Source organism: Capricornis sumatraensis, chromosome 11, assembly GCF_032405125.1.
Source record: "Capricornis sumatraensis isolate serow.1 chromosome 11, serow.2, whole genome shotgun sequence".
Classification (NCBI taxonomy): domain Eukaryota; kingdom Metazoa; phylum Chordata; class Mammalia; order Artiodactyla; family Bovidae; genus Capricornis; species Capricornis sumatraensis.
In genome coordinates, this window is record NC_091079.1 from 55,605,663 (window position 1) to 55,627,910 (window position 22,248).

Sequence of the window (22,248 nt, forward strand, 5' to 3'; positions counted from 1 at the left end):
TTCCAAAATTCACGGGCGGAATCAAAAAGGACAAGTGAATGCATGTACGTCAGGATCCTTCTGTTTCTGTTAGACCTAATTATCAGAAACAAACATCGAAAGGGTTTTCATTTTCTCATGTACTGTTTTCATTTCTGTTCTTTTGACACACATATGGACTTATTCACTAAGTAAGGAATATACTTACTGCTAAATCCTTGTAGCATCCTACCAGTCAAACTATAACATTTTCAGAATATGTTTCTTTAGCTCAAAACATTTACCTGAGCTCCTAAGTTGTATTGGGCATGTTATTATAAAAGTTCAAAGGCAATGCACTTAATTTATAGCTCAAGGGAAAAAACACTTGGTTAGGAAGTAGAGGGTAAGTGTAGGACTACAGTTCCTCATATGAAATCCGAAGAAAAAGTTCTGAGATAATAAAACAGCTACCAGTGATGCACTCCTGAGTAAGTGTTTTTCACACATTCAGTTCAGTCCAGTTGCTCAGTCATGTCCGATTCTTTGCGACTCTATGGACTGCAGCACGCCAGGCCTCCCTGTCCGTCACCAACTCCTAGAGTCGACTCAAACTCATGTCCATTGAGTCGGTGATGCCATCCAACCATCTCATCCTCTGTCATCCCCTTCTCCTCTCATCTTCAGTCTTTCCCAGCATCAGGGTCTTTTCCAATGAGTCAGTTCTTCGCATCTGGTGGCCAAAATATTGGAGCTTCAGCTTCAGCATCAGTACTGCCAATGCATATTCAGGACTGATTTCCTTTAGGATTGATTGGTTGGATTTCCTTGCAGTCCAAGGGACTCTCTCTGTTGGAGAGTCTTCTCCAGCACCACAGTTCAAAGGCATCAATTTTTCGGTGCTCAGCTTTCTTTATAGCCCAACTCTCACATCCAGAAATGACTACTGGAAAAACCACAGCTTTGACTAGATGAATCTTTGTTAGCAAAGTAATGTCTCTGCTTTTTAATATGCTGTCTAAGTTGGTCATAACTTTTCTTCCAAGGAGTAAGCATCTTTTAATTTCATGGCTGCAGTCACCATCTGCAGTGATTTTGGAGCCCCCCAAAATAAAGTCTGCCACTGTTTCCCCATCTATTTGCCATGAAGTGATGGGACCAGATGCCATGATCTTGGTTTTCTGAATGTTAAGTTTTAAGCCAACTTTTTCTCTCTCCTCTTTCATTTTCATCAAGGAGCTCTTTAGTTCTGCTTCGCTTTCTACCATAAGGGTGGTATCATCTGCATATCTGAGGCTATTGATATTTGTCCTGGCGATCTTGATTCCAACTTGTGTTTCATCCAGCCCAGTGTTTCTCATGATGTATTCTGCATATAAGTTAAATAAGCAGGGTAATAATATACAGCCTTGATGTACTCCTTTCCCAATTTGGAACCAGTCTGTTGTTCCATGTCCAGTTCTGTTGCTTCCTGACCTGCATACAGATTTCTCAAGAGGCAGGTCTGGTATTCCTATCTCTTAGTCATTTAATTTTCACAACCACCCTTTGAGATAGGTCCAGTTATTTTCCCATTTCACAGATGAGGAAACTGTGGTCCAGAGAGCATAAGAAACATGTTCAAGGCTCAAAAGTGTGGCAGTCTGACTATTACAACACAGATGACAAAGTTTCACTAGTTTATTAATATTAATGTTTCAATATGGCAGCATATTACTGATAAATTGCTTAAATTTGGTTTCATTTTCCATTTTCGTCCCCTTGTGAAGTGAGAGCGGAGATAGGAAAGGGGGGAAAAGTTAGCCCTGACACTCTGAGGCCCCTCAGGCTGGGGGATGGGCGCGAGGTGTGGCTCAGGGGTTGGGGAGGGCCTGGGGCAGGAGGGCACCTTGTATATTTGCAAAGTGCTTTCATAGTCTACACCACCGATCTTCACCAAAGCTCTGTCTAGACAGAGGTTTTCTCATCAGAAAACAGGCTCATGGAAGTTAAGGGGAAATAAACAGTAAATGACCAAGCAGGCGCCCCAGTACAGAATCAAGTCTGTTTTTTAAGACCTACTATTCAAAAGCAGAGACATCACTTTGTAGACAAAGGTCCATATAGTCAAAGCTATGATTTTTCCAGTAGTCATGTACGGATGTGAGAGTTGGACCATAAAGAAGGCTGAGCACCAAAGAATTGATGCTTTTGAACTGTGGTGCTAGAGAAGGCTCTTGAGAGTCCCTTGGACTGCAGAGAGATCCAACCAGTCCATCCTAAAGGAAATCGGCGCTGAATATTCATTGGAAGGACTGATGCTGAAGCTGAAGCTCTAATACTTTGGCCAGCTGATGCGAAGAACTGACTCACTGGAAAAGACCCTGATGCTGGGAAAGATTAAGGGCAGGAGGAGAAGGAGGCAGCAGAGGATAAGACAGTTAGATAGCATCACTGACTCACTGGACACAAATTTCAGCAAACTCCAGGAGATAGCAGAGGACAGAGGAGTCTGATGTGTAGCAGTTCATGGGGTTGCAAAGACTGGGAAGTGACTTAGCAACTGGACAACTGTAACAATTCAAACTCAGTGTTGAGTCTCTGTGGTTATGACCAATCATAGAATTAAGCAGGCAACCCTGGACCTTGTCTCCTCTGTGTCCTGGCAAGCTTGGTTGGATGGCACATTCTACTAAGGGGGTGTCCTTCCCTTTGGCACGAGTCTAAAGTAAACAAGCCAAGAGCCAGATCACCTAGAGGTCTCTGAGCTAGCTCCATTTTTTAACATTCCCCACAAATTTAATTTTTCACTAAGAGCAGTGGGTAATTTAGAAGTTATTTTTGCCTCCAGTCTCCCTTCTGCTTCTGTGTGGCAGCACATAGCTGGTGCTCTAGGACACAAGCTTTCAATAAATGCCCATTCCCCCGCCTCTCCCCTTCCTGGCAACAATATTCAATGTAATAGATTCTTTGTTAACAGACTATTTGCCAACTTTTCTGGCATCCCATCAACCTACCATTGTTTGCTTTTACAGCAACTTCCACTTCTAAAAGAGTGGCACCGCACGTACTTACTTTGAACGTGAAAGTAAATTAAATTTGCTTTGAGAATTTCATAAAGCCCTCTGACACAACGGGGTGTCACAAAAGCAGGCTTAGAACCACTAGTCTGTAGATATGGTGTTGAAGAGAATGGAATGAAAATTTGACAAATGATGCCAGCCTAGAATCATACGGTTCACAATACTGCACAGTGATCCTGCAGAAGGAAAACCCACATGAACAGTAGTCAGCATGGGCAACAAACACGTAATATATGCTTCTGGGTTTGCTTTTATGATAAAAAATATATACTCACAATGCACATTAAATGAAACTGGAAGAGGGCAAAGGCTGTGTGTGAGTTTAGTCACTAAGTTGTGCTCACTGCTTTTGCAACCCCATGGACTGCAGCCCACCAGACTCTTCTGCCCACAGGATTTCCCAGGCAAGAATACTGGAGTGGGTTGCCATTTCCTTCTCCAGGGAATCCTCCCAACTCAGGGAGCGAACTCGTGTCTCCTGCCTTGGCAGGCAGATTCTTTGCTGCTGAGCCACCAATGGCTACTTGATCATTAATTAGTGTCTTCATGATCATATTTTATTCACTGGCCTTGCATGGCCTTTATATTTCTACTTAGTTATCAGACTCTGTAATTGTGATTTTAAAATATTGGATTGGCCAAAAAGTTTGTTTAGGTTTTTCTGTTAGATATCATGGGAAAACCTGAATGAACTTTTTGGCCAACCCAATATAATAATAATATATCAATATTATTAACATTTGTATAGTATTAACATTTCTATATTATCAACATTCATATTACAATAATATATTAATAGCAACTGAATATTCATAATGATAATGTAAATTCACTGATTTACATTATCAATATTAATTTTCAATATAATAATAATCATAACAGAGTCGGACACGACTGAGCGACTGAAATGAACTGAACTGAATGATAATGCTTAGAAGCAAAACACTATCAAGGGGGGGAACTCATAAAATTTAGGGCAATGAGATCACCTGTCATGCTGTCACCTCACTGAGCTCCAATGTCCTCATGTGTAAACCCAGAGAGATGACACTGTCCTATATCCATCAGTTCAGTTCAGTTCAGTCCCTCAGTCGTGTCCGACTCTTTGTGACCCCATGAACCGCAGCATGCCAGGCCTCCCTGTCCATCACAGGCAAAATAATGCCTCCCTCAAGATGTCCATGTCCAAATCCCCAGAAGTTGTGAATATGTTATGTTACATGGCAAAGAGAAATTAAAGATGTTACTCGATTGAACTTAAAATAGGGAGATTATTCTGGATTATCCAGATGGGTTGAATGTAAGCACAATGGTCCTTCAAAGAGTTAGAGGAAGATATTATGACTGAAGAGAGGCACAGAAAGATGCTATGGTCTGGCTGGGAAGGTGGAGGAAGGGGACCATGAGAAAAGGAAGCCTCTGATATGATGGAAAATGCAAAGAAACCAATTCTCCCTCAGAGCCATCAGAAAGGAATTCAGCCCTGTTGACAACTTTGGTTTAAGTTCAGTAAGACCTATGTCTGACTTCTGACTGTAGAACTGTGTGATGATACATTTGTGTTGTTTAAGTCACTAAGTTTGTGGTAATGTGCTGCCTCCAGCTTTCTGAGGTACTGACAAAAGCTAATACAATCCTAAAGGAAATCAAGCCTGAATGTTCCCTGGAAGGACCAATACTGAAGCTTTAGTATTTTGACCACTTGATGCAAAGAACAGACTCATTGAAAGAGACCCTGACGCTAGGCAAGATTGAGGGCAGGAGAAGGAGGTGACAGAGGATGAGATGGTTGGATGGCATCACCAACCTGATGGACTTGAGTTTAAGCAAGCTCCGGGAGACTGTGAAGGACAGGGAAACCTAGAGTGTTGCAGTTCATGGGATCAAAAAGAGTCAGACACAACTCAGCAACTAAACAACAATAATACAATACCAAGCGTGTTTTTCTCTAAAAGGTGTTTTCCTGTGAGTGAATCTCTTAAATTTAGTGTTTTCTGCATTTTGGTAGGCTGTTTCACAGTTTATCAAGTCCTTATTTCAAGAGGATTAAAATATTATTTCACTGCTTCCTGAAATAATAAAGATCAGAGTGAAAATAAACAGAGACTAAAAAATTAGTAGAATAAACCCATGAGATGAAGGGCTGGTTTTCTGAAAAGACAGACCAAATAGACAAACTTTAGCTAGACTCACCAAGAAAGAAAGAGGCGATTCCAATAGGTTAAATTAGAAATGAAAAAGGAGAAGTTACAACTAATACCACAGAAATATAAAGGATCATAAGACACTATTACAGATAACTATATATCAACAAATTAGACAAATAAATTCATACAAGACTGAATTATGAAGAAACAGAAAATCTGAATAGACTGACCACTAATAGGGAAATTGAAACAGTAATGAAAAAACAAAACCTCCCTAAAAACAAAAGCCCAGGCCTAGATGGCTTTACTGGAAAATTCTACAAAACATAACAAAAATATTTAATATCCTTCTCAAAAGAAGTGAATAGGGAAATTGAAACAGTAATGAAAAAACAAAACCTCCCTAAAAACAAAAGCCCAGGCCTAGATGGCTTTACTGGAAAATTCTACAAAACATAACAAAAATATTTAATATCCTTCTCAAAAGAAGTGAAGTGAAGTGAAGTGGCTCGGTCGTGTCCAACTCTTTGTGACCCCATGAACTGGGGCTCACCAGGCTCCTCCGTCCTTGGGATTCTCCAGGCAAGAATACTGGAGTGGGTTGCCATTTCCTTCTCCAGGGGAACTTCCCAACCCAGGGATCGAACCCAGGTCTCCTGCATTGCAGGCAGATGCTTTAACCTCTGAGCCACCAGGGAAGCCCAAACGTTTCTAAATCCTTCTCAAATGTTTCGTAAAAATCAAAGAGGAGGAAAATTTTACAAACAAATTTTATGAAGCCTGCATTACCCTGATACCAAAACCTGACAAGTACACTACAAAAAAAGAAAATTACAGGCCAATATCCTTGATGAACATAGATGCAAAAATCATCAGCAAAACAGTAACAAACTGAATTCAATTATACAGTAAAAGGATCATATACCATGATCAAGTGGGATTTATTCCAGGGATGCAAGGATGGTTTCATTGATTCTGCAAATCAACCAGCGTGAGACATTCACAAAATGAAGGATAAAAATCATATGATCATCTCCATACATACATGTGCAAAAACATTTGACAAAATTCAAAATCCATTTATGATGTTGATATCAACAAACTGGATACAGTAGGAATGTACCTCAACATATAAAGGCCATATATGACAAGCCCACAAACACACTCAGTGGTGAAAAGCTGAAAACTTTTCTTCTAAGAGAAGAATAAAACAAGGATGTCCACTCTTGCCACTTTTATTCAACAAAGTATTGGAAGTCATAGTCCCAGCAATGAGTCAAAAAAATTTTTTTAAATAAATTCAAGTCAAAAAGGAAGTAATAAAACTGATACTATTTGCAAATGACATGATACTATTAATACATAGAGAACCTTGAAGACTCCACCAAAAAAAAAAACAAAACTGTTCAAACTAATGAATTCAGTAAAGTTTTAAGATATAAAATCAATACACAGGGACTTCCCTTGTAGCTCAGTGGTAGAGAATCTGCCTGCCAACGCAGAAGACACAGGTTCCCCTGATCTGAGAACATCCCACATGGCGTGGGGCAACTAAGCCTTTGTGCCACAGCTGTTGAGCCTGTGCTCCAGAGCCTGGGAGCCACAACTACTGAGCCCACGTGATGCAGCTACTGAAGCCCATGAGCCCACAAGCCCATGCTTGGCAGCAAGAGAAGCTACCACAACGAGAAGCCCACAGATCACAACTAGAGCAGCCCCTGCTTGAGGTAACTAGGAAAAAAGCCCACAGCAGTGGAGACCCAGTACAACCCAAAATTCAATACACAAAAATACACTGTGGCTAGTAACAAACTATGAGAAAGAGGAATCAACATAACAATCTCATTTACAATTGCCTCAGAAAGAATATAATGCCTAAGAATAAACTGAACCAAGGAAGAGAAAGACTTGTACTCTGAGAACTGTAAGACACTGATGAAGGAAACTGAAGACAAACAAAAAGATGGAAGGATATGCATTACCATCCTGCTACGAAGAGACCCAGGCCTGGGAAGGGTGCTGAGCACCCTAGTGCCACACTGAAGCGTCAGCCTGTGCAGCTGGGATACATTCTAGCAGCCCATCCCTGTAACTAAGCGATGCCGTTGTTCTTTCTAATGGATCCAGCTGCCAGTGTAGGGAACATGGGTTCGATCCCCGGCCCAGGAAGATTCCACATGCCGCAGAGCAACTAAGCCTGTGTGCCACAACAACTGAGCCTGCACCCTAGGGCCCGCACTCCACAACTAGAGAGTAGCCCCAACTCTCTGCAACTAGAGAAAGGCTGAGCACAGCCAAAAATGAACAAAATGAGACATAACCCTACTGGCACTAAACTAAAAGTTTTATACATTTGATTGTTTTTAAAATAGCCAAACAAGCAGATTTTTAGCCATTTAGATCCTACTTATTTTGCAGATCCTGTGAAACATACCCATCGTCTGCTGGCCATTGATTAGGTAAATCTTTATGGTTGCAAGACCCCAAGCCACCATGACACCTGCCCTATGAAGCCCTTTCATGCAGGGACTCCAAACCATGCTGCTTAGTTGACATCAACTGGATACACGAACTCCTGGCAGACTCTTCTGTTCCCCCTCTGGATGGTGGTCGCCATAGTGCAACCTTTGATCATCCTCTCTCACACGACCTGTAAGGTCATTGTGTGTTACTGCCTCTTGCGGTCATGAGTTTTTCCTAGACCAGTCCCCAGATCCTCAACCCCCCTACACCTGAGTGTCTGGCTCACCACGCTGTTCCCTCTACCTGGATGGTTCTGCATTTTTCAGCCTCATCATATCCTCAGGGAAGTCCCTCCCCTCCTAGCCTCTGTGGATCCCCTCCTCCACCAAGGAATCTATTTACAACACACATGGGACCTCCTTGTTGGCTCAGACGGTATTTACAACACACACTCACAACTCACTACACCTCTCCTTTGTTCCATACATGATATCCTATGCTTGCAGTGCTTAGTCACTCAGTTGCATCCGAACCTTTGTGACTGTAGCCTGCCAGGCTCCTTTGTTCATGGGATTCTCCAAGCAAGAATACTGGAGTGGGTTGCCATTTTCCTCCTCCAGGGTAGCTTACTGATCCAGGGATCGAACCCGCAAGTCCTGTGTCTCCTGCATTACAGGCAGATTCTTTACCCACTGACCCAATAGACAAGCCCTTGTTCCATACCCCGTTGGATTTACCATTGAATTACCATTGCAGTGGTAATTCTCTGGGACTAGTTTCCTAGGATGATCTGCTTATCATCTTCCCCTCCCGCTAGACTGTGATCTACCTGACAGCAGGTTCCACAGCAACTTTTCTCCCCACTGTAATTGGCACCCAGTGCCTGGCATCCAGGAGATGCTCAATAAACATGTGTGTGTGGAAAGAACAAAGGAGCAAAACAACTCAGGGAGGATCACGTTGACATGGAATTTTCCAGGTTTGTATGAAAAAAAACATGATCTCTGCTACCCTGAGAAGTCAGTGTTTTGCTCTATCAGATTCAACCCCTATCAACACACCAGTTTTGGCCTTTTTGTTTCTTTGTGAGTTTCCTATGGCTCCCGACTCATGGAGGAGCTGACTCTGGGTCTCCTGGGCCAGCCCACAACCAAAACAATCTTCCCAAATCAAAAATCTCATCACATCAGCCCCAATCCAGTTGGTCTGGGAGGAGAAACAGGTTTTTTAAGAGAATCATTTTATCATGCTTTAGGAATTTGTTGAGCTTCCCAGGTGGCTCAGTGGTAAAGAATTCGAGGGCAATGCAAGAGACACAGGTTCCATCCCTGGCTCGGAAAGATCCCCTGGAGGAGGGCATGGCAACCCACTCCAGTATTCTTGCCTGGAGAACCCCATGGACAGGGGAGCCTGAAAGGCTACAGTCCATGTGGTCACAAAGAGTCAGATGCAACTGAGCAACTAAACAACAACAGGAATTTCTAATTTTTCTATTATTTTCACAGGTATGCGAGTGTCCCTGATTAAACAGGGATGGCGGTGAAAGCTGAAATCCAGTTATCCTTACTGAACGCATCTTATCCTGTGTGAAATAGCCTCATCCTACCTTAAGTCCTTTGTGGTCAGCTTGACAAAGTTTGCTAAACACCACAGTGCAAGTCCCTTACAGCTGGCGCCTGCAGCGCCGGAGGGGCCCACCTACAAGCTATAAATGGGAAGGGCTGGGTCGGGTGTTGGGGAGGGCTTTAATGCATCTGATGATAAAGACATTATCTAACACTTCCTGAGCTTCCTATCTCCTCTGCGCAGCCTGGCCCACCCCGCTCCCTGCAGTGCCTGAATTGGATGCTCACCACCCAGGGACAGCAATTAAGGAAAGCGCAGTACCGAAGGCGTGCCCGCAGTCCTGGCCCTGCGGCGTCGCGTACTCCAGGCAGCCGGCTCTCTCCTCCAGGGCCGGGCAGGGCGCGCCGCCGTTCTGAGGCTCCTGCTGCACAGAGCGCCTCCGCACGCGCGCCATGGGCCGACACTGGCCAGCACAACCGCTCCAGGGACTCCACTCCCCAACGATGCACGGGCGAGCTGAAAAACAGCACGACGGGGACGCACACCTGAGCACAGCCAGCGCCTGCCAGGCCGTTCCCGCCAAGACATACAGTCAAGTTCAGGCTGTGCACATCTTGCCAGGCGCACAACGTTGACATTGACGCCACCCGCCCTGATGGTGAACTGATAAACGGGTATCCTTTAGAGGCGGGCAGATGTTCCCAGATCATGAAGGTGGGTCTGAGCCAGGACCCACCCGAGTAAGAGCCTGATGCCTTTGGGGTACTTCCTCTTACAGTCCAGTGTTAGATCAGCTCTTTGCTCTTGTTTTCCTTTGATTGTAACTTTATCCTCCTCTCTCCAGAATATTTTTAGGGCAACAGTAATACACACTCATTGTTGGAGGACAGGGAAGTCTGGTGCGCTGCAGTCCACGGGGTCGCAAAAAGTTGGACACAACGTAGCGACTAAACAACAGCAGTAATACACATTCATTGTAGAAAACATAAAGGAAATAAATTCTAAAACAGAAAAGGTGGGACCTCCCTGGTGGGCAGGTGGTTAAGAATCTGTCTGTCAATGGAGGGGCCACAGGTTCCATCCCTGGTCTGGGAAAATTCCACATACTGCAGAGCAGCTAAGCCCTAGCTGGCAACTGCTGAAGCCTAGTGGCCCTAGAACCCTGCTCAGTAACAACAGAAGCCATCAGAACGAGAAGACCCCGCACCAGAGATAGCCCCTGCTCCCTGAGACTAGAAAAGGCCAATGTGCAGCAACAAAGACCCAGTGAAGCCAGAAAAAAACAACAGGTGTTTCTCCCACCAATCACTTCTCCCACCATCCCATCACTTACCCAGGTCAATTCTTATCAGAAAATGTGCCTCCTTAAGACATGGCATAGGGAGGCACACCAATGACCCCTATCTAATAGGTTTCTCCTGGTGCTCTATTCTCACCTTCCGTGGCTCAGGGACTCACACACTGTATGAGGTGACATTTACAGATCAGGAACCAGGGTCCGCAGAGGGTAAGAATACCCATGGTCAGGCATGGGGGCAGAGTCAGGGGATGAATTTGGTTCTCAATTCTCTGCCCATGACTGTAAAAATCAATGTGGTTGCACATTTAACTTTTTCATTTAAAATCCTAATGAGTCTTTTAAAAGGACTGTACTGTTTTCAAATTGAATTACTTGAAGACTTGAAATTGGATATAAGAAAAGAGGAAAACAAAGAAACAGAAGATGTACCCTGAACTGGATGCCAAAATTCCTTTCCCACAAAATGTGACCCACTTTTCCCAATCATCCTCATACGTTCAAGTTTTCAAAGTCTTCACCAAGAAAACACCCAAACTTCTTTGAAATCGGATGGGACTTCTGACAATTTGTACCTGAAAACGCATTTTGCCTCTCAGCACACTCAAGTTTAGGGTTCCTGGTGTCTGGAAGCTACATCATTCGGTAGCACTGCCCATGACATGAAAAGGGTAACATACAACATAAAGATCGGTCAGTAACTAAAGAGTGTCAAACTGCTCTAAAACTGCTTTTATTAATCATCTAAAAACCTATAGGTAGGACTTCCCTGGTGGCCCAGTGGTTAAGACTCTGTGCTTCTGCTGCAGGGGCTCCAGATTTGATCAGGGAACTAAGATCATATATGCCTTGCAATGTGGCAAAGAAATAAATAAAACAAAATCCTGTGAACCTAAAAACAAAACAGACAAAAACCTTATAGGTATCACATGTCAACAACCTTAGGAAGCAAGAATGAGCCACACCAGAGTTCATTTCCAATATCTGCCATGCACACATCCTTTGGAAAATCGATAACAGGTCACTTCCTGCTCATTATCTCTTGTTAACCTTCCCTGTTTATTTTCACAGCCCTGTGATTCAATTGGCCCATAGAACCAGAAGGCATTTAAGGAGATTTCAGGTTGGGAGCTGGTTGAGGAGGACACCTCCTGTCCTTAATTCCCTTAATAACTCTTTTTCTTCCCCAAATCTCTTCATCCCTGAGTTTAGTTAGTCCTATGCTTGAACTACACTTAGTAATACACTTTAAAAATATACACTTGTTTCAAAAATTAAACATTTGGAGGCACTATAAAATACAATTTTGCCATGGCTTTAACCCAAAACTTAGTTATATGGCCTTGGTTATATCCTATCCATCACAGACTCAATGGACATGAGTTTGAGCAAAGGTCTGGGAGATGGTGAAAGACAGGGAAGCCTGGTGTGCTGCAGTCCATGGGGTCGCAGAGTAGGACACTATTGTGCGACTGAACGACGACAATACGTTATCCATAGGGTAACAGTTGACATGGGAGGATGAATTTAGTCTCCCAGTATTTCTTCAACATTTATGTCTTGTCTCATAAATCTTTATTTTATTTGCTTTGAATCATAGGTAAAGCCCTCAAATCACAGAGTCATTGGATCAATTGTTGTTCCTATTGGTTAATATTTGTCCTTGGCAAAATGCTATGCCCTGTCCTCCTAATCTATGACTTTGTATGTGTGTGCTAAGTGGCTTCCGTCATGTCCAACTCTTTGTGACCCTACCGCCAGGATCCTCTGTCCATGGGATTCTCCAGGCAGGAATACTGGAGTGGGTTGCCATGCCCTCTTCCAGGGCATGTTCCCAACCCAGGCATTGGACCCACGTTTCTTAAGTCTCTTGCATTGGCAGGCAGGGTTCTTTACCACTAGCGCTACCTGAGAAGCCCAATCTATGATTTTAACAGCCTCATAAAGAGAATCAGAAAGTTCTGGGCCCCGAACAAGAACATCTTGGGGTCTTCATTGTCAGACAAGTGAAAAAAGTTCATGTAGAGTTTCACCAGTAGACAGGTGTTCCACAAAATATTTTGAGTTGGAAGATGAGTCTGAAGTATTTATTCCTGTTCTGCACAAAAGATTCTCATCTTGATTAACTTGTGAACTTTTGATTCTTTGGATTGCAATTTGTCACAGATCACAAGCAATCTTTGGTCACGGAGGCTGGGAGAACAGAAACTTCTGACAGATTTATTACCACAAGTCATATATCTCAGCTGCTTGACACAGATTTCCTTTTGAACTCTTCCATTAGTGTTCTTGTTCCCTTCCCACTAAAGCTCACCTAACTCACATCTGTATACAGCATAACAAAACAGTCTTTCTTCATATGACTTTCTCATCCTTCACATTTCACTGGCTGTCACTGGGGGCTGGCAGACTCTCACCTAGCTAGCAGAAAGAGCTCCTGACTCCAAGCTCACTGCAGCTTCCCCGGGTCTTTGTTTGAATTTAATGGAACCATCCTACCCTTTTTAGAGGAAAGAAGCCTAGATTTAATGGGTGCCTAGAAGCACTGCAAGCCTTTTTTTATTTTCCTTTGTTTCAACTCCACATAACATTCAGGTTGAGTCTCCCCAGAAGTGGACCCTAAAACATGGATCTGATTGAGAACAATTTATTTGGGAGGTGATCCCAGGAAGTATAAGGGACTGGGAAACAGAGACAGAATCAGACATGGAAGAGAACAGAGGTAGGAAGTGGATGTCTAAGCTTCTACTTTGGGTGCAGTGAACGCCTCTGGCTCTGGGGTCACTGGGGAGTGGCAAGTGGACAGATCCGGAATGCAAGGAACCGTCAAGCCTTTCCCCCTACAGGCCAGCTAGTGTCCCTTCCTCTGGAGCCTTCTGGTTATCAGACGTCCCCACCATAGCCACAGGGAGAACAGCTAAGAGCAAAAAAAGTAAGTTAAACAGTTCAGTAATGAATCTTCACACGAGAGTAGGGGATATTTCCCTATGTTCTAGGGGGAATAGCCAGTCATATCGAAGTAAAATTGGGCTTCCTGGGTGGCTCAGTGGTAAAGAATCTGCCTGCCAATGCAGGAGACTCAAGAGATGCGGGTTTGATCCCTGGATCAGAAAGATTCCCTGGAGAAGGAAATGGGAACTGACTCCAGTGTTCTTGCCTGGAAAATCCCATGGACAAAAGAGCCAGGCGGGCTACAGTCCATGGGGTCTCAAAGAGTCAGACAACACTTAGTGACTGAACACAAGTGGGATCCAAGTAAAATTACTTTAAAAGATGTACCACTATTCTCTTTCTCAATGGCTTTTAAAACTCCTTCCAAGGTTTTGCCATTGAATTTGGAATAGAATTCAAATTCCCTGAGTGGCCCACCAAGTCCTGGGTGACCTGCCTGTGCCTGCCTGTCACTTCCACTGGGAGCCAGCCCCCACTCCCCACCACCTCTTTCCAAGCTCTGCTCACAGTGGCCCCTTTGCCCCTGGCCACTCCCACTCATGCTTTTTCAGGACCTTTGGCTGTGTGTTCCCTCTGCTGGAATGTTCCTCCCACACTGGGCATGGCTGGGTTTGGCTCATCTTTGAGGTCCCAGCTGAACTGTTTCCTTTCCAGGGAGACCTTTCCTGACCGGCTTATCACACACACACATATACACACCCCACAAAATTATTTCCTCTCAGACCTCAGTGATTCCTGCCTTCTAGCATCTCCATAATTCAGAATACCAACCAAATGAAGTCGCTCAGTTGTGTCCAACTCTTTGCAACCTCATGGACTGTAGCTTGCCAGGCTCCTCAGTCCATGGGACTTTTCCAGGCAAGAATACTGGAGTAGGTTGCCATTCTCTTCTCTTCTCTCTTCTCTTCTGGGGATCTTCCTGACCCAGGGATTGAACCTGGGTCTCCTGCATTACAGGCAGACGCTACCTTCTGAGCCACCAGGGAAGCTCACAATTCGGAATACATATGTATTTATTTTGTTTATTGTTCATTTTGTATTTCATCCCTAGCACTTGGCAGATGGCAGGTGCTCCATAAATTGTTGGATGGATGAATGAAATGGCATTAGACCAGGTCCTCTTCCTTCCTAAATTAAATTCTACATTGAAACAGACTCTGGCCTGCTCACATCATAAGTATTCAGTTGGGTTAAAAGTTTGTTTGAGTTTTTCTGTAATGAACTTTTTGCCCAACCCAATAAGAAGGCAAAGGACTGACGGAGGCTCCAGGGTGTGAAGGAAAGCCGGTAGAACAAAGTCAAAACTCCCAGAGCCAAACATAGAAGAAATTCCTAACCTGGGCCAGAGTTGCCTGGGATCTCCTGGCAATGGTGGCCCCAAAGAGTGCCCCCTGGAAGGAGCACTTCTTCTCTGCTCCTTAAGGTTACGTAGAGTCCAGTTTCTCCCAGCAACCACAGTCCATCAAGTCCTTCTTAATCCATTTATATCTCCTGGCATTACCACATCTTGAAAGTGACAAGCTCTTTCAGCATTAATATCTGTGGAGTGAGGTGGTACTTCCTTTTATTTGAGCCTGATTTCCCTCACTCGAGAATTTCAGAACATGGTGGGAAAACCCCTGTGTGTATCTTGTCTGAGCCACTCGTGGACTTACTGTTCCAGTAGACCCTTGCCCTGCAGCTTTTGGACCCACCTTTCTATAGACGCTTTCCCTCTCAGATTTCCCACTCAACTTTTCCCAAGCCCATTCCCAGTCCAGAGAGAGGTGGAAACCAAAATTACACACACTATTTTCAACTGTAGGTATCAAGTGTTAGTCACTCAGCCGTGTTCAACTCTTTGCGACCCCATGGATTGTAGCCTGCCAGGCTCCTCTGTCCATAGGATTCTCCAGGCAAGAATACTGGAGTGGGCTGCCATTCCCTTCTGCAGGGGATCTTCCCCACCAAGCAACTGAACACAGGTCTGCTGTGCTGCAGACAGATTCTTTACCATCTGAGCCACCAGGGAAGTCCTGTAGGTATCAAAGGGTAATCTAAAATTTTTTTTTCTAATGCTTTTCTTTGATAATGCCAAATACACACACACACACACACACACACACACACACACACAGCAGCAGCAGCAGCAAACTCAGCTGAAAGGCAAGCTCCTTCATTTCGTGAATACAGTCTGGATTATTTCTTCTTAATGTAAGGCCTGGTTATCTTCCTATAGCCTCTCCTTGGTTAATCAGACACTCAAACTTTCCTCTCTGTAATCTGGCCCTGCCTGCCTGGCTCTTTGCCACCTAAAAGGTGAAGGCCACCCACGATCAAGCACTTTCTCCCTTACTTTAAGTTCCAATCAGTTCTTAGCCCTAACCATTTCTAAGGAAATATTCTTTTTGCACTTTATATACAGCGGCAGCATTGATGCTTGGCTTCTGTTTCTCGACAGTCTATGGAAGGGAATTTCCTGGTGGTTGTGGTTAGGACTCCACACTCACTGCCGAGGATCTGGGTTTGATCCCTGGATGGAGAACTAAAATCCCACAAGCTGCACAGCACAGCAAAAAACTGGAAAAAAAAAAAAGTCTATAGAAGGAAAAATAAAACAGTCCCTTACACACACACACACACACACACACACACACACACACACACACACACTCTCCTCAGGGTGAAACAATTTTATTTATTTTTTTAAGGATCTTTTTCTTTTATGTGGACCACTTCTAAAGTCTTTACTGAATTTGTTACAATAGTACTTCCGTTTCATGTTTCAGTTTTTTGGCTGCAAAGCATGTGGGAATCTTAGCTACCTGACTAGGGACTGAACCCACACCCCCTGCACTGGAAGAGGAAGTCTTAACCACTGACTGCTAGAGAAGCCCCTGGGTGACACAATTTTAAATTTACGTCATCTGCCCTTTTCTCTCTCCTTATGAATACGTGCCCCTTTCCCAGGAAACTTGTCACAACTTCTCTGAAAGTCAAACAAGACCATAAAAATTGCCCAAGTGCCTATGGAGCTCCTCAAAAAGCATAAATAAAATGATCAAGTATTTGTTTCCTCTTGCAGAAACCATGTTAATGGTCCCTGATAGGTTTTTTTTTCTTTTGAGATATTAACTGGACAAGTTTATGAAATGCTAGCAGGACAGTGAAATGAACTGTCACCTTAGAAAAACAGGATTGTAAACACCGTGCAAACCTAGGATGGGGGGGAAGGGGATAAAAATAAAAAAGATAATGATACTTTTCTAGGTAGTAAGTTTCTAAGGTGAGTTCTTTTCTCCTTTTGTGCATTCCCACACTTTCTGCAACAAACATATATTTTGTGATAAGGAAAGAAACTATCATTTTTAAAAAGGACATGTGGATATGCCTCAGAGGCACTGAGTGGTCCCATTTTTTTTGGACAATTGTTTGTTAGCAACACTGCAATAGCTCTTGAGTGTGTGCATGTTCAGTTGCTTCAGTCGTGTCTGACTCTTTGTGATCCTGCGGAGTGTAACCCGCCAGGCTCTTCTGTCCATGGGATTCTCCAGGCAAGAATACTGGAGTGGGTTGCCATGCTCTACTCTAGGGGATCGTCCCTACCCAGGGATTGAACCTGCTGTCTCTTATGTCTCCTGCATTGGCAGTCAAGTTCTTTACCTCTAGTGCCACCTGGGAAGCCTTGCAATAACTCTTAGGGGATTGCACAGAGGAGCAGGACACATTTTCTTGCCCTCAAGAGGCACACAGTTGATGGAGAAAAAAAAGACTCATTCTACCAGTATTTATATGGCACCTGCTCTGCCAAGTCCACAGCTTCTCATAAAGCCTCATTTCCCTGGGGCAGTGAAAACCTAACGTTTAAACCTGTGGGCTCTGGATCCAGAGCCCCTGGGTTCAAATCTCACTTCATCACTTTTTAGCTGTGTGACTTCAGACAAACTGCTTGACCTTTCTGCGCTTGTTTAGCTCATTCGTAGAATGAGGTCAAAATGGAGAATCCCTTGGTGGGTTGTGAGACCTAAGTAAATTGAGAGCTGTGAGGCTCCTTAGAGAGGAGGGCCTGGCACAGAGTAAGTGCTGGGTAAGCATGGATGACTTTCCCCTCCTGGACTGCACACCCAGGGCTGCAGCCAAATCATGTCAAATTCTGGCGCCAGTCCCTGCTCGTTATTTCCGCAGGGACAAAGGCAGGCGAAGCCGCACACTGTCTCTCAGGCCATGACGGCTCCAGTGAAGTCTTGACTTTCTAAATCATCGTGGACTGTGCCATCCTTTTTAGGGGGTGAGTTTGGGAGCCTGTATTTTCCAGCATGGTGTCCCTGCTCCCTCCAGTTAAGATGTCAGCAGATTTTGGCCACTTGATTTCCTAGTGCTGTGTGCTAAGCCATTTTAGTTGTATCTGACTCTCTGTGACCCCACAGACTGTAGCCCGCTAGGTTCCTCTGTCCATGGGATTCTTCAGGCAAGAATACCAGTGGGTTGCCATTTTCTCCTCCAGGGGATCTTCCAGACCCAGGAATTGAACCTGGTCTCTTACGTCTCCTCACATTGGCAGGCAGGTTCTTTACCACTAGCGCCACCTGGGAAGCCCTAGTTGGTTTCCTAGATTCCCCATCAATCTCGCAGAAGAGACTGGCCCATATAGGCTACTCCTTTCTTTGTCCTGCTTCACGTGAGTTTATGATTACTCTTTCTTAAGTTGCTCATCCAAGATCTAGTGCAACTTACTGCTTCTAAGGTCTTAGAAGGCAGACTCTGTGAACACAGCTGATGAGCTGGAGCCTGGGCGTTAGGAGCCTGATAAGCAAATCTTCCAGGAAGTTCTTTCAGGGCAGGGTAACTTGGATCTGCCCCCTCCTTGGCCTTTTCCCAGATCTGATCAGGCTCTGCCAATGGTGAATTTCCTATCATTTGGGGATGCGGAGTGGTTATGAACATACGTTATTGGTGTTGAAACCCATGCCATCATCCTAATGAGATTTTCTGAGATGATTAGTTTCAGAACTTATGTTTTGTTGAAAAGCTTAGTCATTCTGGGTTTGTGATTTTTTTTTTTTTTCCTTGGTTGTGCTGTGGGGCATGTGGGATCTTAGTCCCCTGCCCAGGGATCAAACCTGCACCTCCTGCATTGGTAACATAGAGGCTTAACCTCAGTGCTGCCAGGGAAATCCTGAAAGTTTAGTCAGTCTTTAGAGTCAACTTATTTTTACTGAATAAAAAAAAACTTTCTATTTAGAAAAAAATTTCCAGTACTTCATCTCTTAGCCACATCAAAAAATAATAACAATAATGCATTTATCAAGATGAAAAAATCAGAAGGGCTAGAGGTAAGTTCCATTGACACAGTTACCTTTTTCATTCCCATGTAATGTCATTTCAGTCAAAACTGCTTCCGGCAGCACTGGCAGGTAACGTATCCTTAGGTAAGAAGCAAACAAGATTCTCAGAGGCAGAGCGGTTCTGTGAACACCGAGTCACTGGGAGCTTTGAGCTGCTGCACCTTGATTCATCCAAGAGAAAATCATAGCTATGAGCTGGCGCAGACAGATGGGGCTGATGGCAGCTCGAAAGCAGGCAGTCATGGGTTCTGACCTCATTCTGCTCCCCACTAGTGTTAACTTTGTGATGGGAAAGCCCTCTGAAAGCCCCAGCTCCTACAGCTGGGAAACACCAATACAAGCCCACCTCACCTTTTCCCCAGACACATAGCGTGGTTGTGATGCTGGTCCAGGGCTGAGGAGACCAAGCAACTCAGCTCCGTCTTGCCCCTCACTCTCCCTCAGCTCTGAGGCCTGAGAAGGCTCAGGCTCACAGAGTGGCTGCCTTCCAACTGTCTCTATTATCTTTCTTGTTTTAAAAAAATAGTTTTATTTATTTATTTATTTGGCCGTGTCAGGTTGTATTTGCGGCATTCTCCGAGATCTAGTTCCCGAACTAGGAATGAAAGCCAGGCCCCCAGCACTGGGAGGGAGGAGTCTTAGCCAGTGGACCACCAGAGAAGTCCCTGGTTGTCTCTATTTTCTTGCTGCCTTGTCCCCAAAACTCCAGATGCAGAGAATCTATCACGGAGGAGCCTTTCCCATCCCAAGTCTGTTTCTGCCTAGGCTTGGGAGAGCCTCTGCTAACTCCCTTGGGAAGGGCATTTAAGGTTCCTGAAAATACTCCTTTAAAAATCCTATCAGGCCCCATTCCCTTTTCTGGTTTGGGTTTCTTTGTCCACCGCTCCAGCCCTCCCTAAGCACAAAGAGCCCAGGATTTTTTTCTGAGTTCTCTGGGAGATGGTAAAGTCTTCTCTCTTCTGCTATCACCTCCCCCAAATATTCTCACTTTGAAAAGACAGGCCTTTGTTTTAGTATTTCTACTTCCTGGACTAAAAAGGAGGGATTCATTTTTGACCAAATAGAGACTTGGAGGTTTCTGGAATTCCTCACAGCATTGTTAGGGCTCATGAAAAGGCCAGTTCTCCTCCTGACACTCACCTATCTAGCTGTGTTCACTGTCTGTCCTGTTCACCAGGTGACTGTCAGGGCCTGGCCTGGCACTGGCACGAAAGGCTGCTGCCCACGGGTAACACTGAACAGCCAGGGAGGCTTTCCTCCTAGAACTCCCGTTCCCCTTCTAGAGGCTTCTCGCTCATTCTCTGTGACTAGGCTTGCCCATCACTTCCTCTGAGGAGCCGTCCTTGAATTCCTCTGGTCTCCTGAGCTTTTCCTCTCTGGCCTCCCTGATCCACTGTTTTGCCACTGAGCATGTGGCAGATGGTTTTGTATGTTTCCCTGCTGGACTCTGAACTTTCAGGAGGACAGAAACTGTGTCTTCATGGTTTCTGTATCACTGTGCTTACCACAGACTGGGTCCCATTATCTGAACTGCAGGAATTCTGTATTTCCCTTTAAAATGTAGGTAGAATGCTCAAGAGAGAAAAAAAGTTTTGGAGAGAGAGACTGCCATAGTGGGCAAGCTTCGCTCGAGTGATCCAGGAAACCGAGACAAACAGGAGTTTGGGAGGGATGCTGTGAGGAGCAGGGGCACCTGGCCAGAGGCTACTGCATTTCCTAAGTAATTGACTCTTCACCTTACTTGGGTAGTAAAGTGCCCTGGCTTTGGTGCAGAAGCAGGAAAGCAGCTTATCCAAAAAGAAAAAGAAAAAGAAAAGTCAATATTCTCAGATGTATCATTAGCTTTCAATCAAGATTAAAAAAAAAAATCTTCATGTTTTTTCAACTGCGTTCTTGCAGCAGCAGGCCTGGGTGACCATCCTGCCATGGGCCCGTGGCCTCTCCCTGCCTAAAAAGAGGCAGAAAGGGTGCTACTCTCTACCAGGCATCCAGGTACCTGAGGAATAGCAGCCCTGCAGGTTCCTTTTCCAGGAACATGCTGAGGATCCCACAACACCAGGATACTTGAGGTCAAGCCCTAATGCATGTGTGGCTTTGGGGGTATTGTGATTACCAGGGAGCAGGGCTACTTCTCTTTCCAGACCTGGCTTCTTCTCAAGTATGCCTTGTTCTTCAGGACTATTCTCACCACGTCTTCCTTTACCTTTTAATTAAGTTGGCAAGTTGGCATTTATCACATCTATACCAGGAGCCTAAACTGTGTGAGGTTTAAAGATCAAAAAGACTGAACCTAAAGGAAAACCAGCAAGAATGAAACATACTAGGAACCCTGAGATAAAACCCTTACTCATGTTATATGGATACAACTGAATTTAAAGAATATATGAAACACCTCGTAGGAGGAAGGGGCTGTGCAACAGGCCAGAGTGCAGGTGAGGACAACTGTGGTCCTCCAGGAACTCCTCCTCCAGAAGAAAGCACCCTCCCAGAGCCAGGCCTTGGTGCCACGTTCCTCCCCTCACCCCTCTTGATTGAAAGCTAAGGGTTAACAGAAAGCACCCCTGTGGAACCTGGCCTGGGGCCTTCCCCTGGCACCTGTCAGCACCATGTCTCCAGGCAGGAGGTGGCCGGACCAGGCCTGGAGCTCCCAAGTGGAGGGCTTCACTAGGTAGAGATGGCCTGTGCCCTTCTGGAACAAGAGCTCTAGTCCCTATGGCCAGGCCCTGGTGGGAAGGGGTGCTTTGGAACTGTATGTCCAGAAGACTGGAGATCCCTGGATGCAGGGGGCAGGGGGACCCTAGGATGGAGAGTCTGGGGAGCTCCTAGAGAGAAGGGGCTGAGAACCCTAGGACAAAGAGAGCTGGGTGGACGTGGATGCAAGGGGCTGGAGGACCCTAGCATAGAGTTGGGTGGACAGCCCAGGAAAGCCTGGCTCCGGGATTGCGGTCCCCGGTGTGGGACCTGCGTCCCTCTGCTGCGGGCGAACTGCCAGCTGCCCACCCTCGAGCCCGCCACCCACCTGGGCACGCCCTGGCATAGTCGAAGCAGCAGTCCCCGGTAACGCGGCAGGCTTGGTCGCAGAAGCACGTCCCGTAGACCCGGTCCTGCCTCCAGCCGCTGGCGAAGCAGGCGGGGTCCCGGCCGGGGCAGCAGCGCCCGGCGTCCGCGCAGCCGGCCAGGGCCCCGGGCCACAGCCGCACCAGCACGCACAGCGCCATCCACAGTGTCCTCATGGCGCGCGCTCTGCACACCTTCGGGGCAAGTGCCGGGGTTCCTCCGAGAGCGCCGGCCCCGCAGCCGCCCGGCCCGGCCCTGCCCCGCGCCGGCCCCCGCCCCTCCCCGGCCCTGGCGGCGCGCCCGTCGGGAGCCGGGCGGGGACCGGCGGGGAGGGCGCCTCCGCCCCGGGTGCCCGCGATCCACGCTCGGGACCCCGGCCCCCTGCCCACGAGGCCCATGGCCCAGCCCGCGGGGACGGCCGG

The 22,248-nt window shown here is 45.7% G+C and overlaps 1 protein-coding gene across 1 annotated transcript in view; it reads right to left on the reverse strand.

The window, feature by feature from the left end:
• SBSPON (somatomedin B and thrombospondin type 1 domain containing) overlaps positions 1-22,002 on the reverse strand; it is a 30,006-nt gene extending 8,004 nt beyond the window's left edge. Inside the window, exons 1-2 of the mRNA XM_068984158.1 lie at positions 21,789-22,002; positions 9,518-9,712 (exon numbers count right to left, since the gene is read on the reverse strand). Of these exons, the coding sequence (XP_068840259.1) occupies positions 9,518-9,712; positions 21,789-22,002 (409 nt within the window). The remainder of the gene's footprint in view (positions 1-9,517; positions 9,713-21,788) is intronic.
• Between the last annotated feature and the right edge of the window lie 246 nt (positions 22,003-22,248).